The sequence below is a fragment of the Bubalus kerabau genome, chromosome 3 (assembly GCF_029407905.1).
Source record: "Bubalus kerabau isolate K-KA32 ecotype Philippines breed swamp buffalo chromosome 3, PCC_UOA_SB_1v2, whole genome shotgun sequence".
Classification (NCBI taxonomy): domain Eukaryota; kingdom Metazoa; phylum Chordata; class Mammalia; order Artiodactyla; family Bovidae; genus Bubalus; species Bubalus kerabau.
The window spans coordinates 178,391,176-178,413,375 of record NC_073626.1 but is presented as its reverse complement, the minus strand read 5'-3'; the positions used below and the strand labels follow the sequence as shown (position 1 = coordinate 178,413,375).

The 22,200-nt window shown below is 37.0% G+C and overlaps 1 protein-coding gene across 13 annotated transcripts in view; it reads left to right on the top strand.

Annotated features, from left to right (window-relative positions):
- The window catches only part of EPB41 (erythrocyte membrane protein band 4.1), a 180,818-nt gene that overhangs the window by 79,357 nt on the left and 79,261 nt on the right, over positions 1-22,200 (top strand). For 10 of the 13 annotated variants that reach the window (XM_055573912.1, XM_055573913.1, XM_055573916.1 and 7 more), the window contains exons 2-6: positions 1,352-1,829; positions 5,032-5,244; positions 7,915-8,019; positions 10,879-10,921; positions 21,721-21,796. In XM_055573912.1, the coding sequence (XP_055429887.1) occupies positions 1,359-1,829; positions 5,032-5,244; positions 7,915-8,019; positions 10,879-10,921; positions 21,721-21,796 (908 nt within the window). In that variant the 5' untranslated portion in view covers positions 1,352-1,358. The remainder of the gene's footprint in view (positions 1-1,351; positions 1,830-5,031; positions 5,245-7,914; positions 8,020-10,878; positions 10,922-21,720; positions 21,797-22,200) is intronic. The other 3 variants (XM_055573918.1, XM_055573920.1, XM_055573924.1) reach the window with 1 other exon arrangement.

Sequence of the window (22,200 nt, the reverse complement as noted above, 5' to 3'; positions counted from 1 at the left end):
TGTCCCTCGAGTCGGTGATGCCATCCAACCATCTCATCCTCTGTCGTCCCCTTTTCCTCCTGCCCCCAATTCCTCCCAGCATCAGAGTCTTTTTCCAATGAGTCAACTCTTCGCATGAGGTGGCCAAAGTAGTGGGGTTTCAGCTTTAGCATCATTCCTTCCAAAGAACACCCAGGACTGATCTCCTTTAGGATGGACTGGTTGGATCTCCTTGCAGTCCATGGGACTCTCAAGAGTCTTCTCCAACACCACAGTTCAAAAGCATCAATTCTTTGGCGCTCAGCTTTCTTCACAGTCCATACATGTGAAGAAACTCACACATCCATACATGACTACTGGAAAGACCATAGCCTTGACTAGATGGACCTTTGTTGGCAAAGTAATTAGTCAGTTTCATTACTCAGTGGTTCCCTGGTATGGTGCTTACCCTTTAGTGACATTACTCTTTGGCATTATTATGCAACTTGACTAATAGCACTGAGAGTTTTGAGAGAAAGAAACTAGAAATCAACAAGTTTTTGAATATGTGAGGCCTACAGCTTGCTTTCTCTTCTCTTACAGTTGAATCAGTATTTGTTTTCTAATCAATATTTTTCTTCTCTATTTTGCATCTTTATTTTTCTCTATTATCTATTTTCCTCTCTTGTAATAGTTACCTGCTGCTCTTAAAAATGATGAGTATTCTAAATCATATTTGTCAGAAGGAAAAAAGATCTTAAAAAACTTCAAGTCAGAGACTTTGGCGATTTAATGTTGTAACACGAAATCCTAAGGATTTGTTTTGTGATTATTTTAACTGTATACTTGTCATTGCCGTTGTCAAGCCTGATAAATGATCAGAATTCTACATTTCTGTTCTTAATATGCATTCTGAGAAATATAAACAATAAGACTGAAGAGCTGGGGAATCTTAATCCCATCATCTCTTGGGATGTAGAGAATTTTGCAGATAATTTCTACAAACCTTGTACCCGCAGATCGATGCTGTCAAAGAACAGTGTATAAATAAGATCTTTTTTTAGGAGGGATAAAACTGTGCTATACATAGTTTTGAGCTTTGAATTTAAAATATGCATTTCACTAAGCTGGCTTTCAGGGGGTCCTATTTTAAGCTAATTTCTCTACGTCATAACTTTAGCAAGTCAAGCATTAATAATTTATCCAGGGTGTATAGGTAAGATATTTTTGTGGTTTAATGGAAAGTCTCATGTTTAATGGATGAGAGCACTGTCTGTTGGTGGTTAAATACCTAAAGATACTAACTCTGTCACACTTGACCTGATTGAGGGTTTTGCCTTCAGTAATGCATTCTGTTTCTAAGAGACCCCCTTTGCCATCTTCTTTTTAATAGCAACATCATGACAACAGAGAAGAGTTTAGTGGCTGAGGCTGAAAATCCACAGCACCAACCGCAGAAGGAAGAGGGTGAGGGAGCCACAAGCTCCGGTCAACAGGAAACTCAGTTGGAAGAGGCTTCTCAAGCAGCAGCTGAGGGAGATAATCAGTGTGAACAGAAGCTGAAAACATCTAATGGAGACACTCCGACACATGAAGACTTGACCAAGAACAAGGAGCGGACATCAGAAAACAGGGGCCTGTCACGGCTGTTCTCCTCATTTCTCAAAAGGCCTAAATCTCAGGTGTCTGAGGAGGAAGGCAAAGAAGTAGAGTCAGCTAAAGAGAAAGGTGAAGGAGGCCAGAAGGAGATAGAATTAGGAGCCAGTCTTGATGAAGAAATCATTTTAAAGGCCCCAATTGCAGCTCCTGAACCTGAGCTCAAAACAGACCCATCCTTGGATCTCCATTCATTAAGCAGTGCAGAAACACAGGTAAGGGGATGCGACTGAGTGGGAGGTGAAGGATTTCTTACTAGCTAGTTGATTGAGGTATTGTTAGTAATAAGTAACATAATGCTTTGGAGTTTCTGCTCTAAAGAAATTCATGCGGTCAAGATACTTATGTTACTTTCCTGGCAGTCCAGTGGTTAAGACTTCACCTTCAGTGCTGGGGTCGCAGGTTCAATCCCTGGTGGGGAAACTAAGATCCCAGGTGCCTCCTGGCCAAAAAATGAAAACATGAAACAGAAGCAGTACTTTAACAAATTCAATAAAGACTTAAAAAAAAAGATACTTATACTGTCTAAATCAAAAAAGAAAATGAAAGAAATGTATCAAATGAATTTACATTTTGCTGTAATAATGGAACAAGTCCAGGAGTTTTAATGGTGAGGGGGAAGGAAGTGAAGTGGTTTAGAGTTCATTTTGGTGGAATTATTAGAAATGGGATAATTTATCAACAAACATAGTTCTTTTATGGAAATCTTTATAAAAGCCTTGGGATAGATTCAGGCCACCCAGAAGTAGGTAATAAGTTTGAACTATGTCTACCTTATCTTTTTGTTTTCTACAACTAGATCGTATTTCCACAGAGTGTAAGATATAGATGCAGAAATTTAGCTCTTTTATATCACCTTTGTAATATATAGTAGTTGTGGGGAGGCTTAATTGTTAGTGTAGTTAAACTGAGAATGAGTTGTGAGCCTGGTCATCGGTCCAAAACACTTGGGAAAATATTAGTACTGCAACTCAAACTATTTTCTAGGCATGTCATTTGTTTTCAGGCTTAATAAATTACAAATTAAGAGTTGTTTTCAAAGTATTTTATTTTTGAAACATGTGGGCATTATGTACATTGTAAAATGTGTAAGTCCTATATGTTTCTATTATAGGTTTCAGACTTGGGCTATATAGTTTTATTAGATTTAAAAAATAATATATGTATTTATGAAAATATTGCATGTATATTAAAAGTTCTAAGTAAAATTTAGGATAAAGTTGTTATTATGTATTTGTTATTAGTTAAAGTAGGCGGAAGACAAAGTTTTATTTATAGTATATGACTAGAAGATTCAGTCACAGACAAGTGACACTTTTGCTTTATTAATTTTCTCCTCCGTACAATGAGGATAATAATATTCACCATACTCGGGCATTATGAGGATTAAAAAAGATACATATGTAAAGCTCTTGAGACATTGTCTGACATACTATAAGCACTGAGTAAATGTTAGTTATTATTACTTAGTTAATAAAATATACAAACAGTAAAGGCAGAGAAACCACATATTTTAATGTCATTAATTTAATTTAATTTTAGGAATACCAAAGGAGTTAAATTATGTTATGTTTCAGGAAGCCTGGTAGTTTCAAGAGGTTTTTAGCTGCCCTTTTCCCCCTTTGCTTTATGTACTGAAAAATCTCTATCTTGTTTTAGTTAGCATTTGAATCAGGATTAGTCTGTTTTGTCTAAAGATCATAACATTTGTACTAAAGTTGAAACAAATGACAAATTTTAGATTTAACTAAAATCTCATTCATTGATTTCATAGTAGAATTTCATTTGAATGGTCCTTTTCTATACAGGATTTTTTAAAATTGAGTTTGCATTGTAGGATTGCACAGGCCTTCATCTAGGGTACTTTGGGTTTTTTGGAAACCATGCGTCATTTTTTAATACTTTTTAATTTATTCACTCAACAAATTTACTGAAAACCTACTGTGTGTGCCAGGCCCTAAGCTGGACAGACATTGGTAAATAAAAAACTACAATACAGCAAAGAGATCATGAATTCTGGAGTCTGACTGGTATGTGACTTGTTGACTGTATGATCCTTCCTAATTAACTTTTCTGCCTTCAATTTTTTATTTGTCAAGGGGAGATAACAATAGTACACTCCCCACAGGGTTAAATGAGTTCATATAAGTAATGCTTTTAGAACAGTAATGACCCATTGTAATTTCTATATAAATGTTTGTTGTTGTTATTGAACAAACATGATCCCTACTCTTGATAACTTTATTGTCTAATGGAAGAGACAAAAAAAGTAGTAAATACAAAATAATTATTTATCATAAATGTTACGAAGGCAACAAACAGGGTACTGACATGAAGAGTACTAGTAGAGTGGGGATAGGCCAGATAGGATATTCCACGGACAGAGGAGCCTGGGGGGCTACAGTCCATGGGGTCGCAAAGAGTTGGAGACGACTGAGCGACTTCACTTCACTAGTATCTAATGCAGGAGGAGCAGGAGCCAAATAATTAAATCCTCCTTCTCAAATGTCAACTATGTTTTCTTTTGAAAGAAAAGGATTAGTGAGGTTCAGTTAAGAATCTTTCAGCAGTTTTATTGTGTAAAAAGTAAGTAGGGGTATGCCAAAATGTTGTCTCACTTACCTGTATTACTTTGGAATGACTTAATGATTGCCCTAGGGGATCCAGATTTCAGTGGGTCTTTTGCTTCTTTGAATCTTCTTTGCATTTGTCATGGTTGATACCTGGTAAAATTTTAGATCACTGGTATTTGCAATTGTTAGCCTACTACATCTGTTGCCTTTTGCTCTAAATTGGTCAGGAACCCCTCTTAGCCATTCATAAAATTTAGACTGCATGACAAATAACAGCCTGTTTTGCAATTCATAAGGCTACCTCATTAGAATTGAGGAGCAAGGGGCAAAGATGTTTAAATTTTGATAGAATTTAAGAATAGATAATGGTATAGCCAGTAAAAATGTATAGTGCTGAGAGCAACAGATTGGTATGCACTAGTTTACCTGAAACCTTCATTTATTGATTTGAAAAATGACATTCCGCCTGAAGATAGAATTTTACCTTGTATCAGGGGCCTTCCGTGGTGGCTCAGCTGGTAAAGAATCTGCCTGCAATGCAGGAGATCCAGATTCGATCCCTCGGTCGGGAAGATCCCCTGGAGAAGGGAATGGCTACCCACTTCAGTTTTAGGAAAAAAAGAGCAAATTTTACTTTATATTATAAAGTTTTGAGACTAGCAGAGTCTGTGGATCTTTGGGGAGATCGTATCTCTTATAGAAAAAAATTATTTAATCTTCTTATCACTTGTATTTGTTTTAACAGTTAGTGCTTTTATTGGTAGCCACATTATAAGCAAACGTGTGTACAGCATGTTGTGTGAAGTGTCTTTATTACTGACTTGGTAATGTCATGGCTATGTAGCCTGCTCAGGAAGAACACAGAGAAGATCCAGATTTTGAGACTAAGGAAGAAGGAGGACTTGAGGAGTGCTCTAAAATAGAAGTAAAAGAAGAAGGTCCTGAATCAAAAGCAGAGAGAGAATTAAAAGCTCCCCAGAAATCCATCAGAAGGCACGGAAGCATGCACTGCAAGGTTTCTCTGTTGGATGACACAGTTTACGAATGTGTGGTGGAGGTGAGTGCGTTTTGTTTTCCAGTAGTTAGAACGCGTACAGATTGTTTCATGTAGGACTGGATAAAGCGGTGCTGTGGTCTGAGGTAAGACCCTGTATAATGACTGTTTCTATGGACTGAAATGTTAATAGTGATTTTCTAGGGGTGGAGGTGTGGAAGGATTATGAGTGAGTCTTATTTTCATCTCCAGTTTTTTCTGTATCTGCCAAATATATGTATTGTGAATTGAGTATGTGTTACTTTTATAACCCAAAATAATTTTAAGAAAAGGTTATTTATAGAGTGACCTTCCATGACTAGATTTCCCAGGATAGCCTCAGTTTCTAGGTCTAGCAGTCCCCATAATTGTATTTGTCAAAAAAAAAAAAAAAAAAAAAAATTACTACCTATTCATTTTTGCTCTCCCAGATCTAAACTTTAATAAGCTTTAGTTTATTGAATGTATTTCTTTAGCTCCATGAGATAGGATATAAAAAGCTTACATCAAGTAATGCCATTTGTTAAAATTCTCTTATTTCCAGGAAGAATAAATAATTGAATCAAGAATAGAAATGTCAGAGTTATTAATATTTTAATTATTCTTTTGCTTCAAGACAAGTTAAAATCCTTGAAAATCTATCAGCTATTTTTTTAATTAGAGCAGTAATTATCAATTATAATATGCTTGATAAAAAGCAATTATTGAAATTATTTCTAATACATATAACTCATATATACTTGTATCTTAGGTATATAACATTATTTTGAATTTGATTGATTTATATGCACATATATCAAAGCACAAATAAGTAGTCTAAAATATTATATTGTATTTATTAATAGAAATTTCCCTTTGAAGTTTTGAAAAACAAGAAAAATACACTGTTGCATTTAAAAAATGGCTACTATTCCTGGTAACTAGAGGAGATCTAGGGTCTGCTCTTTCTGCTTCTCACTACTAACTAGTCTAGAGATGGAGAAAGCTATTCCGCATTCATTCTTCACACTCAGATCAAGATCTAGATAGGAATCCCTTTATCTGAAGCACGTGGGGGCAGATGTGTTTCGGTATTCAAGATATTTGAGGCTTTAGAAAAGCAGTAAGTACATACTGTGGGAATTTTCGGGCTTCCCTGGTGGCATGGAAATTTTATAATACACCCAGTCAAGTGTGTAGCAGTAGGCACATGACCAAGCATGTTATTTCTATGGTAAAATACATGAAGACTCTAAGTTGGATAAATAAAAATGAAAAGTAGCCCATAATGGATCAGGTTAGAATTTCCCTTCAGATGAGCTTTGAACAAAAACAAAATAAATGTCACCTTTTACTTTTTAGGACTTCTGAATTTTGGAAGTATAAAGAAGAGAGTAGGGACCTGTATGTGAAGAATTCTCAAATCATCTCTGTCCTTTAGAAACATAGAAGGGAGAAAATGAAGAAAATGATGTAATGATATGGGATAAGTCTAAAAATGAATTAGCAACTATGTGAATTACTAATAGTCATTAAAAATAACAGCTCATTGAGAGAAGGGTATGTGTCATGTAGATGTGCCAATGATTTCTAATTTTTTGAAATGTTAAACCTATATTTCTCAGAAGGTATTGTCATGTTTAAGTTTTTCAACATTTCCAGCTGTTAGGTAGAGCAGATATAAATAATCTTATCTTACAGATGAGAAAGTAATGTTCAGAAATATTAATTGAATCAACTCACATTGTTTAGCTAGTAAATGAAAAGGCTGGGACTTTTTGACTCTAAATCTCAGTCCCTAAGTTATGGCATTTCCTCCCTATAAACCGGAGGAGGCGATGGCACCCCACTCCAGTACTCTTGCCTGGAAAATCCCATGGATGGAGGAGCTTGGTGGGCTGCAGTCCATGGGGTCGCGAAGAGTTGGACACTGAGTGACTTCACTTTCACTTTTCTGTTCATGCATTGGAGAAGGAAATGGCAACCCACTCCAGTGTTCTTGCCTGGAGAATCCCAGGGACGGGGGAGCCTGGTGGGCTGCCGTCTATGGGGTCGCACAGAGTCGGACATGACTGAAGCGACTTAGCAGCAGCAGCAGCCCTATAAACAGGAATATAAGTATCTCAAATTGGTGGTGGTTTGATTTTCTAGGTAGAAGAATGTTAAGAAATTATTTGGAGCACAATTGTAGGAGTAATGTCTATAGAGCATCTAAAATCTTATACTTTATGCATTTTTCTGGAAGAGATGGCCATGAGTTGAGACACAGCTCATTGACTTGAGACTTTTGATCTGGGAATGATAGTCTGATGATTTCCATAGCCACTGTTAACTATCAGTGTCAACAGCTGATTTAGCTATTTCAGGTGCTCACAGTGACTGACAGCAGCCCATAGCAAGCTTCAGGAAATATCGCACCAAAAATAAAGAATGTAATGTTTAAGATGGAGGATGGGGGATGCTTGATGCAGGGAATGTGGGATTTTGCTTTGAATTGCAGCACCATTTCCAAGCAACCATCTCTGTGATGCATATTTAAACTGACAAGTTAAGAAACAGGACTTTTGTTACATTGTTCTATTTACACTGGGTAGCCATCTGAAAGTGTTAGTAACCAAGGAGAAAAGAGGAAATTGGAACCTGATGTTTTATGTTATTTCATAATAAATAAAAGAATAAGTGGAAACCTCAACCAAAATATGTATATCTTTGCAGAAACATGCTAAGGGACAAGATTTACTTAAACGAGTATGTGAACACCTCAATCTTTTGGAAGAAGACTACTTTGGTCTAGCCATTTGGGATAATGCAACCTCAAAGGTGAGAAGACTGCTTGTAATATAAGAAACTGACCTCCCCAACTTGCTTTTTTTTTCTTATCAGAAAGTATTTATTAAACATATATTTGTATTTCTTCCTATGCTGATTTTGAAGCAGATAACTACAACAACTAGGTTGGTCCTCGTTGCCAAAATTGTTTTAATTCATTTATTGTTGTTAAGAATGTATTTATGCCTGTCTGCCTCTCCAAGATATAGTGTAACTTAGTAAGGGAAGATCGAAGGTAACTCAATGTCTCTAAAACCACAGGGAAAAGCTTTCTGCCGCTGTGAGTTAGCAAATTCTCCCATGAACTGAGAAAAATATTCTGAGAAGTACTTTGTGTTATACAGTCTCAATGAGATAAAATCGAATGTTTTTATATTATGTGTGTGTACCCCATTCAGGTGTATGTTACAGTATCTGAGAACACTTGAATTTGGCATATAAATAAAGTCACTAAGTACTGGTACCTACTTTTTTAAAAAAAAAATCACTGTTATAATTTTTCTATGAACCCAATATTCTTAAATTGCTGGGAACTGGCTCATCTGAAGGCATTCAGCAGTGAAAATTCTTTCAGTTTGCAGTTGAACTTCCAGGGCTTACACTGGTACAAAACTGTTAGTTGCATTGAAAACTTTTCGCCTTTGTTAGTGTCATCTGCCCTCTGTCGTATCAGCAAGTTTTATTTCCTTATAGTAGCTCTTACTAGCCTATTTATTTTTTAATGAGAAAACATTAAATTGCTTTATTTATATTCATTGATGTATTTATGTATAAAGTCATGTTAAAAGTGTCCAATAAAAAAGCTGAATTTGTTTGTTTATACAGCAAAGTACAAACCTGGCTGTGTAAAAAAGGGCTTATTGTCCCCCTTCCTTAGATAAATATTTCTGGGCAAAAAAGTTGATGTCTCTGAATCATAATCTAGTTTCAGCTTCTCTCATGTTTGCAAAAACCCCTTCTGGGGAAGCCAGTGGACTAGTGAATCCTGGGAAACATAGGGCCTTTCCCCCCTAAACATTCTTTTGAGAAACATTTTCTAACTGTCTCTAAGAATTAAAGACGTATTGATTGTTCACTATTAACCTTTTCTATGGGCTTCCCTGGTGGCTGAAATGGTAAAGAAATCTGCCTGCAATGCAGGAGACCCGGGTTTGATCCCTGGGTCGGGAAGATCCCCTGGAGAAGGAAATGGCAACCCACTCCAGCATTCTTGTCTGGAGATCCCACGGACAGAGGAGCCTGGCAGGCTACAGTCCTGCTGCTACTAAGTCGCTTCAGTTGTGTCCGACTCTGTGCAACCCCACAGACGGAAGCCCACCAGGTTCCCCCGTCCCTGGGATTCTCCAGGCAAGAACACTGGAGTGGGTTGCCATTTCCTTCTCCAATGCATGAAAGCAAAAAGTGAAAGTGAAGTCGCTCAGTCGTGTCTGACTCTCCTCAACCCCATGGACTGCAGCCTACCAGGCTCCTCCATCCATGGGATTTTCCAGGCAAGAGTACTGGAGTGGGGTGCCATTGCCTTCTCTGATATTCCTCTCCAGGAGCCTGGGGGTCATAAAGACTGAGACATGACTGAGTGGCTAACACACACACACACCTCTTCCATTAGACTGACAGCTCCTTGAGGACAATCACTATTTTTAAATTCTTGTTTGTAACTTTAGTGCCTAGCACATGGAGGTATTCTACAAATACCTTTTGGCTAAATAAAATGCTCTGAATTGAATAATTGAACCTGGGTCCCCTGCCATTGCAGGCAGATTCTTTACCATCTGAGCCACCAAAGGAGCCCTCAAAGTAATATAATATATAATCAAATGTAAGATTGTGGTGATCAAGCCCACTCCTTGGGTAGAGCAGGGATGGCCACCTTGGACTTTGCCCTGAGTGGTACAGGGTGAGGAAGAGATACCTAACTCTTCTAAATACAACTGAAATTCCATTCTAAACTTTTGGAAGAGGGAATAGTGAGAGGGCGGGGATTGGGAGGAAGCATGGAATGGGCTCCTGGGGTGCCTATAATGATGTATGTTCACTTTGATAATTTATTGATCTGTACGTATGTTGTATGTACTTTTTTGTATATGTCTTATGTCAATAAAAAATCTCTTAGACAATTCAATTTAGAAATCTCTGTTTTTAAACATTTCTCAAGTTGCCTATGAAATGGTGAGGCTCTTTTTAAGTGCTGTTAATTTTGCATGGTCCACGATGGGTTGAGGAGTCCTGCCTTCATGGTGTGCAGACTTTAACTGTGGTTGGAGAACAGGGAAGGGAGAATTTAGTGTGGGAAAGAGTAGTCAGAGAAAGCAAAATAGTTATTCATTCAGTAAACGTTAACTGAGCAGGAACCGTGTGCCAGGTACTGTGCTGACATGGAGAACTTGAATGATGCTGGAGGTTAAAGTTGAAGTGAAAATTAAGGTCCGGGTGATATCAATAATCCTGGTTGTAGAGCTTTACAGAATAATAAAAATAGCAAGTGCTTATTTAACATTTCTTATTTACTAAAAACTTTATATATTAACTCTTTTAATCTTCACAATAACTCTGAGGTAGGCACTACCTCTAATATCGCATTTTATTTCCTCTAATAGATGAGGAAACTGAGGTACAGAGATGCTTAAAATCACTAAGCCAGGAAGTAGTAGACCTAGGATTCAAGCCCAATTGTCTGACTCCTTGTTTCTCTGATCAGAAGCCCTATACTATGTGAAACAAATGCAAAGAATGTTGGAAATGTAGGTTGACCTGGAGACACTATTGGAGATGGTTCGTAACCCTGCTTCTGGTACTCTGTGGTTAATGTATTTTGGAGTTCTATGTGAATGCCTTTTCTTCTTTTTACAGACATGGCTGGATTCTGCCAAAGAAATAAAAAAGCAAGTTCGTGGTAAGTGAATATAGCCATTTTATGGCTCTCTCTCTTTTTTTTAAAGTAGGTCAGAGGATTTCCAACCTTTTTCTAGTGGTGAGTCACTTTAGAATCCTGGCTATGGCATATGGCTTTGAAATTGAGATAAAGCCTTCCTTTGAAAGGTAGAGATTCCATAATAGAAAGGCACAGCAGAGGTAGACACTATTGAGATGTAGGTCAGATCTTGATTTTTTTTTTTTTTAACAACTAGGCAAAGTAGGGGAAGATAGGAATGACAGAGAGAAACAGAAGATGGAGACGAACAAAGAATAGAAAAGAAAAGGATATGGAGTCAGTTCTCAAAATGGTAGTGATTGAAACTGTAGCAGCCTACCGTTGAGAGTTGCTGCCTGATCCTGTTCCATTTGAATTGTCCTGGACTATTGAGTTCTAACCTTCTCCATGTTTTCCTCTCTGTCGTTCTTTTTTGTTCCCTTTCAGCAGTCTTCTTTCAAATCAAAGTATGTAAGGAACTGTGGAAGGAACAAAAAGGATCGAAGAATGGAAATCCTTTGCCAGTGACCCTTTGTCGTTGTGGCTTTCTCTTTGCCCTGAGCCCATTGACACAAAATACTGCTAAACACCATGCTCAGACTTGCGCCTTGGGATAGATTTTTCTAGGTTGAAAATGTCTAGATTAGTATTTTGTGAGCTTCCCAGGTGGCACTAGTGGCAAAGAATCTGCCTGCCAGTGCAGGAAACGTGAGTTCGATCCCTGGGTGGGGAAGATCCCTGGGAATAGCAAATGGAAACCCGCTCCAGTATTCTTGCCTAAAAAATTTCATGGACAGAGGAGCCTAGCAGGCTACAGTGAGGTCAGAAAGAATCAGACATAACTAAGCCCATACATGGTATTTTGTAGCCCCTGGTCCAGTATCTAAAGGGGTAGAGACTTTTCCCCTCCTTTATGACTAGATGTCCTTTTATTTTATTTTATATTTATTTTTTAACCACAGCATGCAGGATCTTAGTTCCCTGACCAGGGACTGAACCCATGCCCCCTGCAATGGAAATGTGGATTCTTAACCACTGGACCACCAAGGAAGTCCTTCAGTTCAGTTCAGTTCAGTTCAGTCGCTCAGTCGTGTCCAACTCTTTGCGACCCCATGAATTGCAGCAAGCCAGGCCTTCCTTAGTTTTGTTTATTTTTCAGTAAACTTGTAGGAACTGCAGTAAATGTTATTAATCATGATTAGTAAATTTTAACTGTATCACCTGAAAACAAATTTTGTTTTTCATTTGTTTTTGAAAGAAAACACTTTTGTTATGGTAAAATGTTTCCCTTTAGACCCTGTTTATTTATATTTCTTAATTTGGACTGGCAACTCTCCATATTTGTTCCCTGCCTGTAAAATCTCATTTTAAAATGAAAGTCAGAGTAAAAAATATTTAGAATAGTTGAGACATGACAAGAGAAAACTTGATTCCAAGCCCCTTTCAATGAGGATACTTTTTATATTCAATATTACTCAGGAGTAAATGAGTGTACTAGAAAACTCTTTAGGGAGAAAAGTTAAAACAGAATTTATGATGAGTAGAGAAGACTATCTAGTAGATTTTCAGGCTATTGGGGGAAAAAACTCTTACTAAGAAAAATAACCTAAGTGTTTGTCATTTTTTAAAAAAGAACTTTACAAAATAATAAACCTCTTTCCTTCAATACGGGAAAGAAAAACCATATCTGTAACAAAAACCTTAATATCAAACTGTAAATATTTCATTGCTCCAAAGAGAAGATTGATATTTACCGATTGCAAAGATTTTCAGTTCAGTTCAGTCACTCAGTCGTGCCTGACTCTTTGCAACCCCATGGACTGCAGCACACCAGGCTTCCCTGTCCATCACCAACTCCCAGAGATTACTCAAACTCATATCCATTGAGTCGGTGATGCCATCCAACCATCTCATCCTCTGTTGTTCCCTTCTCCTCCTGCCTTCAATCTTTCCCAGCATCAGGGTCTTTTCCAACGAGTCAGTTCTTTTCGTCAGGTGGCGCAAGTATTGGAGCTTCAGCTCCAGCATCAGTCCTTCTAATGAATATTCAGGACTGATTTCCTTTAGGACTGACTGGTTTGATCTCCTTCCTGTCCAAGGGACTCTCAAGAGTCTTCTCTAACACCACAGTTCAAAGGTATCAATTCTTCTGTGCTGAGCTTTCCTTTATGGTCTGACTCTCATATCTATACATGATTACTGGAAAAACCATAGCTTTGATTAGATGGCTTTTGTTGGCAAAGTAATGTCTCTGCCTTTTAATATGCTGTCTAAGTTAGTCATAGCTTTTCTTCCAAGGAGCAAGAGTCTTTTAATTTCATGGCTGCAATCACCATCTGCAGTCATTTTGGAGCCCAAGAAAATAAAGTCTGTCACTGTTTACATTGTTTCCCCATCTATTTGCCAGGCAGTGATGGGACTGGATGTCATTATCTTAGTTTTCTGAATGTTGAGTTTTAAGCCAACTTTTTCACTCTCCTCTTTCACTTTCATCTAGAGGTTCTTTAGTTCCGCTTTGCTTTCTGCCTTAAGGGTGGTGTCATCTGCATATCTGAGGTTATTGATATTTCTCCCGGCAATCTTGATTCCAGCTTACTCTTTATCCAGCCAAGCATTTCACATGATATATTCTGCATATAAGTTAAATAAGCAGGGTGACAATATACAGCCTTGATGTATTCCTTTCCCAGTTTGGAACCAGTCCACTGTTGATGTCCATGGAAAGATTTTGGGTTTTTAAAAAGATAATTTTATCCTATAAATAATATATACTCATTGTGAAAAATTGAAACATAATGAAAATATATCATGAAGAAAGTAAAAGACCTCTAAATCCTACCCTCCAGATAGGATCACTATTAAATTGGTATAATCTGTAAGACTTTTCTAGGCATATATAAATTTTGCTTTTTAAAAATAGTTATGTTGTACATTGTTTTATATTGTGTCTTCTGTGTATTATGTCATATGTATTAATACTTTAAAATTTTAAAATATGAAGTATGAAATTAAAAGACCCAGATGAATATGAAACAAGATAAATTTCCCTTCTTCCCCTGTCCTTTAACTAACTTCTTGTGTTCTTTCCAGAGATTTTCTGAGTGTATATAGACAATACATTTTAATATAAATATGTATTTAATGTGTATATTATATATAATGTACTTTACAAGTATATTTTGAGATAAATATGTATATTCTATATGTATTTAATATGCATATGCAAGCAGTCTTTAATATAATTTGGGTACTCTTTATATTAACATATATAAATTCATTTCATTTGTTAAAATTTTTTTTAATGATTATAAAGTTTTAGCACCATATATATATTTTGGGTTGCAGTGAATATATATAAAGGGCTTCCCTGGTGGTGCAGTGGTAAAGAATCTGCCAGCCAGTGCAGGAGACCCATGTTTGATCCCTGGGTTGGGAAGATCTGGAGAAGGGAATGCCAACCCACTCCAGTATTATTGCCTGGAAAATCCCATGGACAGAGGAGCCTGACAGGTTACAGTCCCATGGGGTTGCAAGGAGTTGGGCACAAGTGAGTGACTAATACTTTCATTTTTCAAGTCCAGTTCAGTTCAGTTCAGTCACTCAGTTGTGTCCGACTCTTTGCGACCCCATGAATTGCAGCACGCCAGGCCTCCCTGTCCATCACCAACTCCCGGAGTTCACTCAAACTCATGTCCATCGAGTCGGTGATGCCATCCAGCCATCTCATCCTCTGTCATCCCCTTCTCCTCCTGCCCCCAACCCTTCCCAGCATCAGAGTCTTTTCCAATGAGTCAACTCTTCACATCAGGTGGCCAAAGTACTGGAGTTTCAGCTTCAGCATCAGTCCTTCCAATGAACACCCAGGACTGATCTCCTTTAGGATGGACTCTCAAGAGTCTTCTCCAACACCACAGTTCAAAAGCATCAATTCTTTGGCGCTCAGCCTTCTTCACAGTCCAACTCTCACATCCATACATAACCACAGGAAAAACCATAGCCTTGACTAGACGAACCTTTGTTGGCAAAGTAATGTCTCTGCTTTTGAATATGCTTATCTAGGTTGGTCATAACTTTCCTTCCAAGGACTAAGCGTCTTTTAATCTCATGGCTGCAGTCACCATCTGCAGTGATTTTGGAGCCCAAAAAAATAAAGTCTGATACTGTTCCACTGTTTCCCCATCTATTTCCCATGAAGTGATGATGGGACCAGATGCCATGATCTTAGTTTTCTGAATGTTGAGCATTAAGCCAACTTTTTCACTCTCCTCTTTCACTTTCATCAAGAGGCTTTTTAGTTCCTCTTCACTTTCTGCCATAAGGGTGGAGTCATCTGCATATCTGAGGTTATTGATATTTTCCCAGCAATCTTCATTCCAGCTTGTGCTTCTTCCAGCCCAGCGTTTCTCATGATGTACTCTGCATATAAGTTAAATAAGCAGGGTGACAATATACGGCCTTGACGAAATCCTTTTCCTATTTGGAACCAGTCTGTTGTTCCATGTACATATATATATATATATATATATATATATATGTATAGTATGTGTGTATGTGCAACATATATATGTATATGTGCATCTAGATGTGGGGACTTGCCCAGTGGCTCAGTGGTAAAGAATCTGCCTGCAGTGCAGGAGCCATGGGAGATGCGGGTTTGATCCCTGGGTCAGGAAGAGCCCTTGGAGGAGGGCATGGTGACCCACACCGGTATTCTTGCCTGGAGAATCCCATGGACAGAGGAGCCTTATGTTCTACAGTCCATTCAGTCACAAAGAGTCAGACATGACTGAAGCGACTTAGCACTTGGCACTCATTTACCTAGATGTATCTGTAGTAAATTCCTAGAAGTAGAATAAAAAAGTATGAATATTTGAATTTGTAATAGATATTCACCAAGATTTTTTTCTGTATTTCAGAAAATATATAGAGAAGTATTGAGTTAATGTAGCATATACCCATGTACCCATCCCCCAGAATTAACATGGGTTAACATTTTACATTTAAAATAGAACAGTACAGGTAAGGTTTATCTCTTTTGTTTTCCTCTGCAAAATCTGTTCATGGAAATGTATTTTAATGAATGTGGGGTGATTCAATCCATGTTATATTTTTCCTTCATGTATATATACCCATATACAATAGACAGTATTGCTTTGGCTGTGTTTTTGAAATTTCCCTCCAACCTAATTTTTTCCATTTGAACTTTCTTCTAAGGTCAGTCAGTCTCTCTCCCTTCTCCCAGCTTAAATTTTAGCTTTCTTTAACTTCCTTGGTTGTGAATGAGAGCGATCTTACCTGCTGAGTTGGGCTAGCTACTTCCATCTCTTTCTGACATAGCACAGAGCAAAAGCAAGAAATCCTTATACCTCTGAAAATAGTGATTTATAAAAGAACACAAATTATGTTTAAGAAATTCTATAGACCAGAGTTTGCTCTTTCTAAATGCACCCCCTTCTCCTTCCCCTGCAGAGGTCCTGAATTTTGTGTTAATGATTCCATTGTATTTTTTAAATGTTTTTTTAGTACCTGATGTTTGAATGTTTCATACAATACATATTGAAATATTAAAATTTATGTTTTACCTTTTTGAACATCCTGTGCTGTGTGCTCAAGTAGCTCAGTCATGTCAGACTCTTTGTGACCCCATGGACAGGAGGCTGCCAGGCTCCTCTGTCTGTGGGATTCTCCAGGCAAGAATACTGGATTGAATTGCCATGCCCTCCTCCAGAGGATCTTCCTGCTTCAGGGATCGAACCTGCATTTCTTATGTATATAAATTAAATTATATAGCAATCATAGTGGCTAGCTTTTCTTATGAACATGATTTTGAAATTCATCTCAGTTGAAAAGAAAATTTCACAAAACAGTTCTTATTCTTTACTATAAGTGATATCCTCTGACTTTTTCCTTTTCTGGCTGTGCCATGTGGCTTGCGGGGTCTTAGTTCCCCACCTAGGGATTGAACCTGGGCCCTGGCAGTGGAAGCACCAAGTTCTAACCACTGGACCACCAGGGAATTCCTCTTCTGAATTGTTTTCTTTTATACTCTTTCATTTTTTAAAATGCTTATTTTGACTCACTAAACTGATTTCACAATGGATCATGAGTTCACAGTTTAAAACAGCCCTGATTTAACCTATATACCTTGAGGTGGAATTGCTAGATTATAGAGTATGTTTGTTTTTAGTTTTATCAGATACAGCCAAATTGCTTTCCTTTAAATTGATTGTAATAGCTTACATCTCTACCAATAGTGTATGAGATAGTTCCTGTTTTCCTGTGTACTTAGAAGGCAGAAATTTTAAAAATGTTTGGCTATAATTTCAGACTTAAAAGTTGAAAGAGTGGTACAAAGAACTCCTGGATACGCTTCAGGAATACATTCGATTCCTCAGATGTTGGTATTTTACTACATTCATTTTATCTTTTTTTCTCTTATACACACACATGACCTTTTTTCTGAACCAGTTAAGAGTAAGTTGCATCATAGCAGCACTATTCACAGTAGTGAAAAGGAGAAAATAACCCAAATGTCCACCAATGAATGATGGATAAAAATATGTTATATATATTCCATATATACCATGGAATATTGTTTATTGTCAAAAAGGAATGGAGCACTGATACATGCTGCAGCATAGATAAGCTTCAAACATGATGCTAAATGAGAGAAGCCAGACATAAAAGGCCACATATTGTTTGATTCCATTCATATGAAGTATAGATCCATAGAGACAGAAAGCAGACTAGAGGTTTCCAGGGGCTAGGAGGAGGGTGGCAAGGGAGTAGCGATTGCTTAATGGCTACAGAGTCTCCTTTGTGGGTGATGAAAACCTTTTGAAATAGATAGAGGTGATGGTTATACAACATTGTGAATATACTAAATGTCAGTGAATTGTATCATTAAATGTACTAAATTGTATACTTTAAAATGGTTAATATTATGTGATTTCTACCTCAGTTAAAAAGAAAAAAGAGTAAATTGCTGTTGCAATAGCTTTCTACCCATAAATACTTCAGTTTGCATATCCTAAAAGCTAGGATTTTTCTCTCATAGCCATAATACAATTACTAAAAGCTGGAAGTTAGCATTGAAACAATACTATAAATTATGGACCTTGTTTGTTAGTTGTGTCAATAATATTCTTTATAGCGAAAATGCAAGGTGATGCTTTGCATTCGGTTGTCACATTGCTCTAGTTTTCTTTAATCTGAAACAATTCCTTAGTCTTTAAAATATTTCATAACATTGATAGTTTTACAGAGTCCAGACTAGTTATTTTCTGAGTGGTCAACTTTGAGTTTGTCTGATGTTTTCTCATGGTGTATGAATCTTCAGGTTACGCACTTTCGTCAGGAACGTCATTAAAGTTTTGCTGAGGTAGAAGGCAGAAATTTTAGCGTTAAAAAATATTAGAGCTTTTCCAGTTCCCATTTTTTTCTAGTTCAAAATTGGGAAAGGAGTACAACAAGGCTGTATATTGTCACCCTGCTTATTTAACTTATATGCAGAGTATATCATGTGAAATGCCAGGCTGGATGAATCACAAGCTGGAATCAAGATTGCCAGGAGAAATACCAACGACCTCAGATATGCAGATGACACCACTCTAATGGTAGAAAGCGAAGGGAAGCTAAAGAGCCTCTTGATGAGGATGAAAGAGGAGAGTGAAAAAGCTGGCTTGAAACTCAACAATCAGAAAACTAAGATCATAGCATCCAGTCCCATTACTTCATGGCAAATAGAGGAGAAAAAGTGGAAGCAGCAGTAGATTTTCTTTTCTTGGGCTCCAGAATCACTGGGGATGGTCACTGCACCCACGTAATTAAAAGACACTTGCTTCTTGGAAGAAAAGGCTTAACAAACCTAGACAGCATATTAAAAAGCAGACACATCACTTTGCCAACAAAGGTCTTTATAGTCAAAGCGATGGTTTTTCCAGTAGTCATGCACAGATGTGAGTTGGACCATAAAGAAAGCTGAGCACCAAAGAATTGATGCTTTCAAATTGTGGTGCTGGAGAAGACTCTTTAGAGTCCCTTGGCCTGCAAGGAGATCCAACCAGTCAATCCTAAAGGAAATCTGTCCTGATGAAGCTCTAATACTTTGGCCACCTGATGTGAACAACTGACTCATTGGAAAACACCCTGTTTCTGGGAAAAATTGAAGGCAAAAGGAGAAGAGGGTGACAGAGGATGAGATGGTTAGATAGCATCACTGACTTTATGGGCATGAATTTGAGCAAACTGCAGGAGATAGGGAGGACAGAGGAACCTGGCGAACTACAGTCCTTGGGGGTCACAAAGAGTCAGAGACAACTTAGTGACTCACCAACAGCAGTAGCGTTCTCATATGACCTTCACAAGAAAGCTGTGAGATCAGTTACTTTATGTCATTTGTTCACTCAACAAATATTTCTTGAGCATCTGTGATATGCCAAGCACTGTTACAGGTGCTCGGGGTATATACCATATATAAAACAGAAAAAAAAAAAATCTTACCTTCAGGAATTTCCTTTATAGTGGGAGACAAAGATTACCCTTTAGAAAATGTGTGTGCGTGCACACACACACAAAGTGTGTTCAGGTGGTATAAAAGAGTATATAGTGAAAATGGGTCTCTCTCTTACCACTTGCCCCTCACCTCTCAGTTTCTCTCCCCAGGAGTTCCCCTTTCTAGTTTTGTAGCTACCATACCCAGTTTACTGTGTAACCTCATAGGGAAAATCTTTGCCTAGATGATCATTCCTGTAATATGTACATTTTTCTACCCCCAACTTTTACAGTTGTTTTCTATGTGTACTGTTCTTTGCCTTGATTTTTTTTTTCACTCAACAGCATGTCGTGGTGATGTAACCTTTTCTTGCTAAATAAGTACATTTAGGTTGTTTCCAGACCTTGGCTGTTACAATGTCTTACACGTGTATCACTTGACCACTTTTAAGTGTGTGTTTAGATACATTTATGGAAGTGGAACTGCGGGGTGAAAGGGCACATACATTTTATATTTCCATAGACATTCTCAGTTGTTCTCTGCAGTGTTGTACCATTTTATATTCACATCAGCAATAGAAGAAAGTACTTATTTTCCCTACCAACTGTGGGTGATATCAAGCTTTTTATATCAGTTAGCTCAAAGAGGGGGAAAAAAAAATCACACTTTGTAAACTATTGCTTATTTGGTTTCCTTAATGTTAGTCTTCCTACCCTATTAAAAAATTGCCATTTATGTATGCTGTGAAACAACTAAATTTATGTTTAAAATTCTTAAATGCTGAATTGACATTTATTGAACATTTTTTTAGCTATATTGTTTCCCATATTGATTTCCTTTAGCCAATACATTTTTTTATAGGTAGCATAGAAGTCACCTTTTTTAAAAGCCTATGTGGGAATTATGAGTTAACAGTGATTAGATTGATGTTTTTATCATATCAGAAAATGAAACAATAGACAATGTTTTACAGTATTTCAACTGTAAATACTGCCCCCCTATCCGTTTGCCCCTTTTTTGAGAAACAATTATGTGGTTGCTTTTCTAATCTAAGTTCCATTTTAAGTTTTGGGGATATGAAGCATTAAAAGTGAGCTGATGGTAGACATTAAGAGTGACTAGATTTGAGACAGGTTTGTTGTACTGTCTGGAATTTGCCTTTTAGCTCAATTTTTGAAGGAAAATTTCAGCCATTTCCAAGAGACTCTTGTATTAAATGTTTCAGATGTTTAAAACTACATATTCATTAAGACATTCAAACTACTTCAGGTTGTAATTTGCATTTTGTCATTGCAACCAATAGTAATAAAAATGATATTTGGAGATTAAATACTATGGACGTAAAACATAACAATGTTTGAAACAGATGTATGTTAAAGGGTATAGAGTCCAGTGGTTAAAAGCATGGGGTTTGGAGTAAGAGAACCCTGAATTCATTAGCTATGTATTTTCTTAAGCCTCTATTTCTTCATAAATAAAATGAAGTATAAGAGAGCTAGCTTAGTGCCTGGTAATGCAGTAAGTACTGAACAAAATGCAGCTCTTAGCATCATAACCAATCATACTAGGATCAGGCACTACTGTTTGGGAAGCTAACAGTCATGTTAGAAAAACCTAGAACTGGTAGCACATAGCTGGAGAAATTGAAATGTATTCTCCACTTAATTTTTACTCATAATCCCTGATTTTCATTGTATATTAAAAGTGTAAAACAGTTGTATGAGTTTTAGGATTGAACTCTTGTAGTTTTCATACCCAAAATATTTTATTAGAGCTATAGTTTCTAAGAGCCATGTATATTGCCTCTTCCTTCCTATTTCTAAAGTAATCTCCTAATCTCACCCATATGACTGGGAAGAATGTTTTTTGTTTATTTGACATAATATTGAGAGATGTCACAAATAAATAATACCAATACCAAAAGAAAACATCCATGAATCACTTGAAGGACTTTTAAGGACCCAGAGTGGTATATAGATCACATTTTGAAAACCATTGCTACAAACATGTTGATCTAGAGGATAGTTTCATGTTATTTTGCTTATATTATTTTATAAGCAAAACTATTAAGTCTGGTAATAAAAAATGAGATAATCTCTTAGATGGTCTCTGAACAACTTTCTTATTTTTCTTTTTAAATAAGGGTAGTATTTTATCCACAGAGCAAAGAAGTATCAATATTAGAAGACCTCAGGGGAAAAAAAGATTAAAAAAAAAAATACTTTTAGGTAATTCTAACAACCAGAAACTTGGACATAAGTATAAAATTCTTTGCTTATTTTTACAGGTGTCCCCTGGAATTTCACATTTAATGTAAAGTTTTACCCACCTGACCCAGCACAGTTAACAGAAGATATAACAAGGTAAATAATGTATTAAGTTAAATATGTAATAAGTAATTTCATTATCATAAGGTCCGGGGAGTTCTTCATTTAGAATTAAAGAAAAATGATGAATTATTAAACCTAGATAAAAAGTTTCTAGTTACTTCAAGGCAGGCTTACAAATAAGTGAGGCTAAAAACTTCAAATATCTGTGACTCACCTGGAAGAAATTGGCAGGGAATTAACCTTGCTTAGCAAGGATATTATGCTATGCTGTGGACAGGGACTCTCTAAACCATGCCATCCTCCAAAGAACAGGACACAAATAGAGTGGCAAAATAGCTCTGCTGTTTTTTTGTTTTAAATACTCTTCTCTCGTAATGTTCTTTTTTAAGGGATCAAAAAAACTAAAGTCTCAGTGTTCTTATTTTTTCTTCCTATTC